The 12,946-nt window shown below is 35.1% G+C and overlaps 1 protein-coding gene across 1 annotated transcript; it reads left to right on the top strand.

Annotated features, from left to right (window-relative positions):
• The first annotated feature begins 6,788 nt into the window (after positions 1-6,788).
• Positions 6,789-12,695, top strand: LOC149263372 (uncharacterized). Its single transcript, XM_089387866.1, has 3 exons — positions 6,789-6,849; positions 9,846-11,229; positions 12,587-12,695. The coding sequence occupies exons 1-3, from the start codon at positions 6,789-6,791 to the stop codon at positions 12,693-12,695; spliced, it is 1,554 nt and encodes a 517-aa protein (XP_089243992.1).
• Positions 12,696-12,946: the final 251 nt, after the last annotated feature.

Below are 12,946 nucleotides of genomic sequence, written 5' to 3' on the forward strand. Positions count from 1 at the left end.
TTTCTTTGTGAAACTATCTGAGGAAGATTCCCGAGCGGAGCATTCCAACTTAATCAATAAAACTTTCTGAGGATTAGTTCCCCAGTGGAGTCGCCATTATGTTATCACTCAGGTTGTCCTTAAGCTCCGGAAAAGGATACGGTCGAGGTAACCACAGACCAACTTTGGACTGCAGGTTCTAGCCAACCTTGAATCAGAGAGGGCTCTCTCTTTTAGGTTTAGCTTTGTTTAAAATTATTTTAGGCTAGTTATTGAGTTCAGGGGTTTTTGTTTTGTTTTTGGTGGGAAGGAAGATGTCTCAAGTAGAGAGGCAAAACATAGTCTGGTAAGTTTCAAACCATTGGGTGTGGAGTCAAGGAGTGGGATTGCTGGTGCGTTTTCTTGGTCACAAGAGAAATAAGGAGCAAGGTAGCTACTCATGAAACAACACTTAAAGCTTAAAAGGGTGGAATGAGGGATAAGGAATGAGAGGCAATAAAGAATCTCTCACTCGACTTAAAAGGGGGAAGGTGAATGAGCTCTGTCTAGGAGCAATTAAGAATTCCTAGACAACTGTCAAATATGAAGGGATTAGGGGAAACATGAGCCATATGGAATTCATATTCATTACTAACCCAGATGAAAACATAAAGAAATAGCAGAAAATGAGCATAGAGGGTGTTTAAACCAATTCTAGACTATTCTTTCTTTCTACTATTTTAGACAGTATATCAATGGAAAAACAGAGGTAGGAAAACTTATTGAGTCATGTTGCAGCACAAGAATTCCAAATTCACTTCTTCATAACCATTAGACATAGAGCAGACAATCTTTCTTCCAAGCCTTTTAGCAGTCTTTGATTACAGAAAACATATCAGGTATACAGTGCGAGTCTCCACTGAAGACGATCAACCAACCGACCCATAAAACAATACAGAGGGTGGTATATATAGGGAAGATTTATCCAAAATTTATCTATTGCAGCCGACCTAATAGGTCTGACAGAAAACTGATTGCTTTAACCTAATCTTATCCAGAAATAAATGCCAGAAAAATATCTTTGAGCTATGTTAGGGGCAGCTGTAACAAGATGAGTTGACGTCTGTCCTGGTGGCTGTGTGCTGTTCATCTCTTATAACTGTGCATTGGTCTTTGCACCCTTGTTGTTCGGCAGCATTGAATGCTTCTAACTATGATTTGAGAGCTAGGACGGGCTTACTCTTCTTGTTCTTGACTTTCTGGGGGACTCATCAATGTTTAGGTGCTTCAAGCCCCTAAAAAATCTTCGGCTGATACTCTTTGGCTCTCCTCCTTCCTCTGATACTCTTTGGAAATAAATTGATGCTGTTCTGGCGTGCTGTGGGTCTTTTTCACAAATTAATGGCCGCTGTTCGGCCTCTGTTTCTTTCAAAACTGTTTTCTGCTCCTTCCGGCAAGCTTCGCGAAGAAAAATGGGTCATTCGGTGCCTTTCGGGCTTGCTGGAGGCCGCAGAATGAAATGATTCCCTGAATATTCCCCATTCAGGCCCAAAAAATTTAGCAAATCGCTCATCAAAAACTCCCTCAGAATTGGATTCCGGGGCCCCGAAGTGCGATTTTCGCCTCTGCGCCAAAAACTGATGATGATGTCAGCATGACGTGACGTTGTACGACGGGTGACGTTAGCGATGACGTCAGCATGATGACGTGGCAGGATGACGTCAGCATGATGTCATCATGTACGGACAGTGACGTGGCATGACACATGGCAAGGGGCCACGCAGGCAGATGACTGGACATGTGACTGGGCAGAGGGGGGTGATGTAAGCAGTGACTGTGCAGGGGGTGACGTATGCGGTGATGCCACTGGGCAGGAGGCGGTAAGCGGTATTGTGGCGCACCACCTTTGGGGGAGAGCGGTTTTGTGAGGGGGGCCTTCGCCACAGCCCAGGAGCTGATGCATGGCGGGAGTACGACGGCAATACCGCCCATCTCCCGGATGCTAAAGCTCAGGCGCTTCGGGGATGGGGCGGCCCGCCCACCGTTGATCTGTGGGGCGGACGATCCAACGGTTGGCGGGAGACGCGAGGTGGCAGCGGGTTAGTGGGCGGGGATATTCGCGGGAATATTCCCAAAATATAGCACGCGGGTGGGTTATGACTTAGGGAAAAGTGGGTTATAGGTTTAATAAGCGGCGGGGTTGATGTTTTATGCGAAAAACTTTGGGTTAGGGGCAGAAAAGGGGGTTATTTGCGCGCGGAGTATGATATTTACATTTAGGACTTAGGGAAAAATGGGTAAAACATGGTTTTAGAGGATTTTTTTTTTTGGGGGTTTTGGGCTAGGGGGAGGTTATTAATCTGACCAGTTGTCAGATTAATCCCTGCTATGACTTGGATGGGCTAAAAACAGCCCCAGATGGACTATTTTTCCCCAGACTTAGAAAAATATGGCTATATTGCCAGGGAGGGGATATTTACATAGGGGAGTTATATGTACATAGCTTTAGTAGGGGAATGGGAAAACTGATAGGGAGTTATATAATACTGTTAGTAGTTAATATGAAGGTGACTAGCAAGCGCTAAGGTCAGGGACCTTAGGCTATATTTGGGGAAAAGAACTTGTAAAGAACTGAGATCCTTGAGTGAAGCAGATCTTCACCAAGGCAACTGATATGGAATATGATGAGACTAAGAGGCTCAAGCAGATCTTGACCTCTTTGGGGAGTTAGTAAGTGACTTGGGAAATTAGAAGAAGGGGGAAGTTAGTGATGTCCAGCTCTGAGCTCCTTTGAATAAAACTGCCTGCACTGATCTGAAAAGATAAAACAGTTTGAAACACAAAATTGATCATCAATCATCATTCTGCAACCACAGCTACCTACCCAGCCTACTCACCTAACATTTTTTTCTTTTTCTTTGGGTGCACTTAGACTTGCAGACCCAGATTTACAATTTTCTTTTGAATTCCTCCTATCTAGATCTACACTTATTTCTGCCAGGGCCCAGATTAAACAGTTGGGTCCCTTTGATTCTCTACCTATCTACAAATCTGCCAAGATTAAACTGTTTGGACATATATCATTCTCTATATTCTAAAACAGGAAATTGAAACCTAGGGAGGCCAGGATTTAGCTGTTTGGCCTTCCCTTAACTAAAAAAACTTATAAAAAATGGAATACAGCAGTGGCCTTTGGACCAACACACTTTCATGGCTTCTTGTGGAAATATGGAACACTGCAGCTTGCAAAGTATGACATATTTGGCATGTAAAAATGTCAATCATGAAAGATGAATACCTGCTGTAGCAGGAGGATAACACCTCCAAAATATTTACATGTACCTATTTTTAAAAATAAATAATTTTATTGGTTTACATGTTATGACATGCAAATTACGTAAAAATTTCATGGGCACTTTTATGCTAAAATTTCCTCTAATGATTGTAATCCTTCCAAATTCTGAAAGTCTTAAGTTTGTCACACAAGGCCTTATAGGCCTAAATGTTTAACCAGTAGTTTTTGTCTACTAAGCTAAGGTATTTAGTACTAGTTAACATATACAATAGGAAAATAAACCAAAAAACATCCAAAACTAAACTGAAATATCAGCTAGTCCTCGGAGGACTCCACTCGAGTTGGGTCCTTTACGCTGGACCCTAGAAGTTCTTACTGCAGGAGACATGGAATGTATTTCTCTCTACATCCCATGCGCATGTTCTACTATTGAATCTGGAATTGAATCAACTAAATTTCTTTTTGAGTTTCCTGGAAGCCAATAATAATTTTTACGAGTATCAACCGGTAAGGTCATGATAGATTTAGTGACCAAACTTCTCATCAACCAATAAAAATGCATTGTTTCTTTTGGGTGGTTCGACCATGAGTGTGTCTAGGATCCGGAACTAGAACTTGCCAATTTTCCACTTGCACTTTAGTTTTTGCTCTCTGGTTGAGCTCTACTTCCCATGTTGATATCATTTGTTTGAATTTGGATGGAGTTCCAACATTGTAAGCCTGAGCCGCCTCCTAGAGGATCTGGGCGTCTATTCTACAACCACTTCTCTTCGAGGGTCAGACAGAAGAGGAGCCTTTCCTGGCTCGTTTCCCAAGCTTATGCCCATTTCCCCGACCACCATTGCCTTATGAGCTAGCACTGTGGGTCATCGTCAAACCCTTCATGTCCCTGAAACCACTGTTTGTCCAACTAATGTTTTCGGCCTCAGACCAATGTCCAATGGTTATCCCGTGGTCACAACATAAACACAAATTATAAGAATTTGCTACATGTACATTAACAAGGAGCAAGATACAACTAATGTTAGGCCTTAGCCTACGCACAAGAGTTAAATTCAAAACAGGAGGTCCACACCACCATGCATATTTCCGGCACAACACCTCATGCTTAGGAGGGCCAATATGCCCCAAATTTTTGAAATTGTTATGACCCTTTACATGAATTACAACAAGGATCTACTCTAGGAACCAAAAATCCATACATACCACAACATTATCATTAAATTTCATAGACAATGATTTTAAATTCATATCCATATTCAATACAAGAAGAAATTAAAAATCTTTCCTTTTGTAAGTATACATATTCTAAGCCTACCACATCTACGCTGGAGATGGAAAAACATTCCTATGTAGCAAAAAAGAATGCCATAGATAACAAACACTAGAATAGAAACAACACACCCCACATCATATGCAATCGTCGAAATTACAAATAATATTTTCTTTCACGACACCAAATTCCATTCCATCCCACATGCAAGATATAGATAAAACCATAGCATGCATGTCATGGGCAGGGAGGTGTTGAAAGGAGGAATACATACCTGACATCAAGCTCCATCAATCTGGTGAGTGAGGACGAAGCTTGAGGCTGGTCCCACCACCTTGCTCACACTGACTCGGCTGAGAGAACCTAATACAATATCCAAATTCCTACACATAGAATGTTACCTTGCCTTTCCCTCTAGAGGTTATACGCTCTGCATCTCCTGCACCATGAGCATTAAACTCTCGCATGCCCACTACATTACCATCCCATTGTTCACACATGCGAGAAGGGCTTTGTTCTTTCCCGGTGGCCCTTCTACCCGTCACTTCAACCATTAGACAGATCCCAAGGAGGATATTGTGCAGACTCACACCTCGATCAAGGAATATTATTATATATTTTAATACAATATATTCTTATATATATTATTATATCACTTATATATATCTATATATATATATATATATATATATATATATATATATATATATATCAAAGTTTTGGTATAACATATTTTAGTTTAATATATAGTATGCATATAGTTAATATTATTAATATACTCCAACTAAATATATAAAATATATTGGAAATTATATTCATAAATATATATTGATTATTATGGTAAAATACATATTATTAATAAGAACTAAATGTTATTATTATGTTATATGTGGATTATATTAAAGTTTTAAATATAACTATTAATATATTAGCAAAATTTTATGTAACAACTAATATTATATTAATATACAAAATAATGGTAACTTGATAAGTATAATTATATAAATATAAAATATTATGGTTATTATTATTTATATAGCTATTAATAATTAGAAATAGTTAGCCTTTTAAAAAATACACCTAACAATTATTAATGTGGTTGGTGGTGGATATATGCCTATCGACGTATGTCAACCACATTGGTAAATATGGCTGTAAATCTATTTCATATACACCTATCAGCGTATATCAACTAGATCGATAAATGTGGTTGTGCTAGTTACTTTGAAAACTCAAACTAAATATTTCCATATGCACAAAGAGGGGAAATCACAGACCATGTTTCTAGAGTACCCATCACTAAACAAATCACAGTGAGATTTGGTACCATGAAGGACATGAGACCATGTTTCTAGAGTGCCCATCACTAAACAAATCACAATGAGATTTGGTAGCATGAAGGACATGAGACCATGTTTCTAGAGTGCCCATCACTAAACAAATCACAGTGAGATTTGGTAGCATGAAGGACATGAGAAATGGCAGTGTTTCTTTCATTTGAAACCTTGTTCGTTTGTATTCCAACAATTTTTTGGGAAAATCAAGAATTGTGCTAGATCAAAGAAAACATAACCCAGAAACAAACTAGTGAGAGAAATCTCTTACATGCTTAAAACATTTATTTTGTCCAAATTAGATTTTAATTTTAGATGCATTTGAAATCAACGATATCATTTTTCCTTTCCTATATGGTATCATTAATATTTATTTAACTATTCTAGTGATTATAGGACTAATAATCATTCATAGGGGTTAATCCATCATAAACATGAAAATATTTATTTCATTATGCATGAAATTTAAGCATATATATATATATATATATATATATATATTTAAAAAAATGGAACAAGATTTTTGATGATGGAAATTTACCTTCATATATATCATGGAGATTATTAATTTATAAATAGACTTTGTTACAATACCATGGCTTATCAATATCATATGCCCAAAAATCCATAACTCAATTAATCAATTTAATTAAAAGGGGAAAGAAGGATATAACTACTTTGAAGATAAATTTCAACATTTATTTTGCGTATACAACCATGAATATTCTAGAACCCATATCAACATATACAAAAATAAATAAAATACTTCTCAATATTAAACATTTCATCATCATTCAATGTAGAAATTAGATTTTAAGTGATGGAATTGTATATATGCATTTGTTATATGCAATTGAAATGATTCTTATAATTGTGTCTTTTTGGCCATTTTATGTTTGGCATGCCATGGAGCATTGAATGGAAATGAATGGGTCAGATGGGTCATATTTCACAAATCAAGGACCTTAAATGGCGACATGTTTATCCAGGTATTTAATTTTGATTCTATGCGACCTATATATCTATAACCTATTCAACATAGTTGAGCATTGTGATTTTTAGGTTGGAAGTAAGAAGACATCACCAACAAAGCCACCCACAAGAGTCATAACAACAACAACACCACAAATGTGACTTATAGCAAGAGATGAATCCCCATTTAAAACAAATCAATGCAACAATATTTTGAAGCCTCAATCTATCTATTTGAGTTTATATTTATGCATCGTATGGAATTGAGGGGTAACAGGCTAAGGTCAAGGAGGTTTGATTCTCATCTTATTGATTCCCACTTAGCTATTTTTGTGGTTGAATAATTTATTTATTATTAAGTATTCATTTAAATCAATGGTTTCTTATCTCTAATTAAATTGGCAGTGACACATGAAAAGATGTCATAATTACATTATACTTCCTTATCACACAATGGTTATTAAAATATTACCTTTATATATTATCATTTTATTATATTTTGAAAACTCCACGAAAAATATTAATTAAAAAACTTAACAAAATCAAAACCTACATTGCATCCTCCCATCATATATGAATTCACATTTTCCCTTGCTAAGAGACCTAGAATTTTTGAAGAGATGCATTTTCATCCCTAAAAAGAAAAACGCAAAACAAATTCCCCGATCTTTGAACAATGTAACCATTCGGCGTCCCCTTTCCCCATAGAGGTATGATAATTATGGGAGGTTATGGTATATTGGTTATATTCCATCAACATTGATGGAGGGAGGTTAAAGTGAGGGTATATATCTTTAACTTTATGCTACGTATCATAATAGGAAAGCTTAAGCCACTTCTCAATAAACGAGGTACTGTAATGATAGTGGGATATCAACTTGCAAGGAAGTTTCTTTATTAATATAAAGTTGCTAGTCCGCTGCGTTATTAAAATTGAAGATGTTAATATTTATATTATTTAAAAAAACTCTATCCAAGTTAATATATAATTAGTTAATTAATTATTATTATAAATTTTAATTATAATGTACTAGATATATTAATTATTTAAAAAATAAAAAACTAAATATCATATTTTCGTTATTATAATTTATTATTAGAAATATTTAATTGATATATATATATATATATATATTTATTGGTTATTTATTGTAAAATATTAAAATAATTTATTAAGCCATTCAAATGAAATATTAAAATGGTTTATAAATTATTTAATTTAATCAATAACATTATGTATTAGATAGTAAGTTTTGGTGTTCTATGAATTCCATATGGTCAGGTTGTATGTTTGAATTCACCATGGCAGTAGGAGTAGCAAGGAGTAAGGGTTCTTGCAATCATTTAAGGGTTGAAGCCTTAGCTCAAGCTTCCATACAACAAATTCCTCATGGTGGCAATGTGCAAAAAAGCAAAAGTAGTGACATTGCCACCCCATGACTCTTGTTATTATCTACATTTGCAAGTCTTATTTAACAATATAGAATTTTATAAACCTTAGATAAAATTACTTTTATTGGTGAATAACAAGATTTGAAGGCCAAATTTATATTGCATAAATTGACTCAAGCTTCCATACAACAAATTCCTCATGGTGGCAATGTGCAAAAAAGCAAAAGTAGTGACATTGCCACCCCATGACTCTTGTTATTATCTACATTTGCAAGTCTTATTTAACAATATAGAATTTTATAAACCTTAGATAAAATTACTTTTATTGGTGAATAACAAGATTTGAAGGCCAAATTTATATTGCATAAATTGACTATGTGAACTTATGATTGGTTACATTACATTTCTATAAGTGTTCAATCTAAGTTTTCACTATGAATGTAAAAGATTCATGTTTGTGTTGATAAATGTGTGTTGATAAATTTTGTGATAGAAATAGAGAAATACATGTATTCAATTTTAGTAACTATTTATTCTAAAGGTTATATAGTATTTTTGCTTTACTCGTTCTTCGAATATATAAACTACTTATCTGATTTAGTAAATAATCTTCTAATAATATCTAAAACATATATTTTTTCTCATATTTATTTAGGATAAATATAACAGTGCATATGAAAATAACAATTATGATGTATATTTATATTAGTTAATCTATTTTAACTTTAAGGTATACATTTTCCGTTGGATATTTATATTATAGTCTTCAATTCATATATATATATATATATGCCTCAATGGAATCAATTAGAAATATCTGGTTTGTTAGAGATTTGAGCAAAATCACATAGAGAATCATTTGTCGACGCGTTTCGAACCAACTAGTGTGGTTCATCGGACAAGTTGAGAAACAAATCTGAGCGATCCTTTAAATAGAGTATGCAGGTCCTTCAACGGCTATATAAACGGCTATATGAACAGGCAACGGTTAAAAAGTCCTTTAACGGTTAAATAAGAGTGAATATGGATGGTATTGAGATTGATTACTTTAATAATAACGATAACAATTGTAATGATTATAATATTATGGTAGATTGTAATAACATTAATGATAATTATATTAATAATATTAGATACGTTAATAATAATAATAATAATATTTATAATAATAATAATATTATGTATCACTTTAATAATAATAATAAAGGGTATGATATAGGACAGAGTCAGAATAACGATAACATTAATAATAGGGGAGGAAATAATGATATTAACGATAATAATAAAAATAATATTTACGATAATAATAATAATAAGGTGTATGATAATAATAGGGAAGGAAATAATGATATTAATGATAATATTAATATCGATGAAAATAATAATAATAAGGTGTTCGATATAAAACAGAATTTTAATAATGATAATAATAATATAAGAGGAAATCATAATATTAATAATAACATTAATATCGTTAAAAATTATAATAATAATAATAACCTTGATCCGGGGAGTAATTCTCACCCTCTACCCCCCAACAATAAGGTGATCAATCTCTCTAGCTTTTCCTTTCCCCCATCTGTCTTTAGTCTCTTAAGTAAGGGTCTTAATTTTGCCTTAGCTCCGAAGAAAATTCCAGTTGAAGACATCATCTGCAGTGTGGAATTTGGTATTAAGAGCCTTCCGGATAAAATTAAGGACACGATTAGGCAAGATTGTGCCGTGGCCCTTAGGAAGGCAAAACCGCCCCGTAGTAATATCAACAAAGCTGAGTTTGAGGCTCTGAAAACCTTAAACCAAAATCACAATATTGTTGTCCTAAAAGCCGACAAAGGTGGGGCAGCAGTCATCCTTAACAAGGATGATTACCGATCCAAGATGTTGGATCATCTTAACAATAGTGGAAGTTACAAAAAGCTGTCCAAGAATCCTTTAAAGAAGGTTTCAAAGGCAGTTGCTCTTGCTATCAAGTCCTGTAATTTTACTGATTCTTTTTCCCAGAGGCTCATAGAAAGCAACCCCATCACCCCTAGGATCTATGGCCTTCCAAAGATCCACAAAGAAGGGGTTCCCTTAAGACCTATTGTCAATACCATTGGTGGTCCTACTTACCTTCTTGCAAAATTCCTTGCCTTAAAGCTTAGACCATTGGTTGGCTGCACAGAGTCCTTTGTAAAAGACTCTGCGTCGTTTGTTGATGATCTTAAGAAGGTGAAGCTTGACCCTGATGATATTCTAGTTAGTTTTGACGTAGTCTCCCTTTATACTTGTATTCCCATCAATGAGGCCATGGAAGTTATCAATAGGCTCACTGACCCTGATACCGCTCGGTTAGTTGAGTTATGTCTTACTTCCACCTTTTTTAGCTTCGAAGGAGAGTTCTATGAGCAAACTTGTGGGGTGGCCATGGGCTCCCCCCTATCCCCAGTCGTCGCAAATCTTTTTATGGAAGATTTCGAGTCCAGAGCTTTGTCCTCAGCCCGTCTCTTGCCAAAGCTTTGGAAGAGGTTTGTAGATGACACTGGTGTCGTTTGGTCTCATGGTCATGATGAGTTGGATCTCTTCTTCCGTCATCTCAATGAACAATCCTCCGCCATTAAGTTCACTATGGAAAAGGAAGTCAACGGTTGCCTTCCCTTCCTGGATGTTCTCATCTCAAAGAATATTGATGGTTCCTTCTCCCACCAAGTCTTTCGAAAAAAGACTCACACCGACCAATATCTCCATGCCAGCTCTCATCATTTCCCTGCTCAGAAGTTAGGCGTTCTCAACACGCTGGCTACTCGTGCATTAAGAATTTCTGATGAGAAAAACTTAGCGAAGGAGAAGGCTCATCTCCTGGATGTCTTCGTTAAAAATGGTTACAGTAGACACCTAGGTCAAAAAGCCTTCCTCAAGGCCCGGAAGGAGCCCTCTATCCAAAAAGATCCTAAAGACCGGATCCTTGGGGTACACCTCCCCTACATCCAAGGAACCACTGATAGGATCGCCAGGATTCTTAAGAGGCATAATATCCCCTCGACCTTTAGACCTCTTAACACCATCCGTAGCTCGCTGAGATCTGTTAAAGATCCTGTTGACCCTAAAGACATGAAAGGGGTCTATGTCATTCCCTGTTCCTGCGGGGCCCCATACATTGGTGAAACTGGTTGCTCAATTAATCAAAGGATTAGTGAGCATGCAGCAGACTTGAGGCATGGTAGGGCCAAGTCCTCAGCCCTGGCTGAGCATGCTGAGAAAACTAAACATCAAGTTTGTATCGAAGAGGCTCAAGTTATCGCAAGAGTGGCACAATTTCACCATCGAAAAGTGAGGGAAGCCCTTGAGATCGAGAAAAGACCTTTGAATCTCAATAGGGTTGACGGCTGGAAGATTAGTGGGTGTTGGATCCCAGCCCTTTTACCTTAGCCTCTTCTTCGCCTTACCCCTCTCTGTTTGTTTAGCTGGTCATTGTTTTCTCTTGATATCATTGGTTTAGTAATAGTAATTTCACCCTTTTAATTATTCACCCTAGACCTAGATTATTAATAATTAACTAATTGCAATTTTATTCATTTCACTCATATATTAAAAAAAAAAAATTAATAATAATAATAATAATAATAAAAATAAAAAATAAATAAATAATAATAATAATAATAAAATTAAAAAAATAGAAAATAAAAAATAAAAAATAAAAAATAAAAAAAAATAAAAAATAAAAAAAATAAAAAATAAAAAATAAAAAATAAAAATATATATATATATATATATATAAAAAGAGAGAAGAAGAAGTAAATAAATAAATAAATAAATGAAAATTAATAATAATAATAATAATAATAATAATAAAATATAAAAATAAAATATAAATTACCCTAATCTATTATTGATAATAATATACAATAATATTATTGTAAATAAATAAATAATTAATTAAAAAATAATAATAATAATAGTAACTAAAATAATAAAAATAATAAATATATATTTATATATATATATATTTATTTTTATATATTTTAACCGTTAAAGGACTTTTTAACTTATATAGCCGTTTATATTTAACTTTTTAACTTATATAGCCGTTTATATAGCCGTTGAAGGACCTGCATACTCTATTTAAAGGATCGCTCAGATTTGTTTCTCAACTTGTCCTGACGAGGACCTGCATACTCTATTTAAAGGATCGCTCAGATTTGTTTCTCAACTTGTCCTGACGATGAACCACACTAGTTGGTTCGAAACGTCCACAAATGATTCTCTATGTAATTTTGCTGAAATCTCTAACAATCAAGTATGGATCACAGAAGTCTAAACTCTTTAAAAACATCTGGCACAAATGCATATACCTCAAAATCGTCGAACTTATTTCGATTGTAGGTTTCTTGGTCTTGTCAACGTGGCCAACATGGCCGTTTCTATTTCTGTGCCCATCCATTTAGATAAACAGAGAGACCCATCCCCTGCCGAAGTTCAGAAAACTTGTTAAAAGTTTGCAATTGAGAACCCACCTCCATGTGTCTTGTCAATGTACGGCCATTAGCCAATGCAAGTGGTGGATAAGACATGAATTTAAATGCATTCAGCGCTATCTTTAGACCAAGTATTTAAAATGCCATAGTCTATCAATGTACGCCCATTAGCCAATGCAAGTGGTGGATAAGCCGTGAATTTAAATGCATTGAATGTTACTTTCAGACCAAGTATGTAAAATGCCGTAGTTTAATTAGCAGGAAAAAT

This window comes from Pinus tabuliformis, chromosome 6, assembly GCF_031772625.1.
Source record: "Pinus tabuliformis cultivar Carrire ecotype Pingquan chromosome 6, CPIR1, whole genome shotgun sequence".
NCBI classification, from domain to species: Eukaryota; Viridiplantae; Streptophyta; class Pinopsida; order Pinales; family Pinaceae; genus Pinus; species Pinus tabuliformis.

Coding starts and splice junctions, on each gene's coding strand:
- LOC149263372 (XM_089387866.1), top strand. CDS start 6,789: ATGGGTCAGATGGGTCATATTTCACAAATCAAGGACCTTAAATGGCGA. Junction 6,850..9,845: donor ATGGCGACATGTTTATCCAG/GTATTTAATTTT, acceptor ATTTTGCCTTAG/CTCCGAAGAAAATTCCAGTT. Junction 11,230..12,586: donor ATCGCCAGGATTCTTAAGAG/GCATAATATCCC, acceptor TTTCGATTGTAG/GTTTCTTGGTCTTGTCAACG.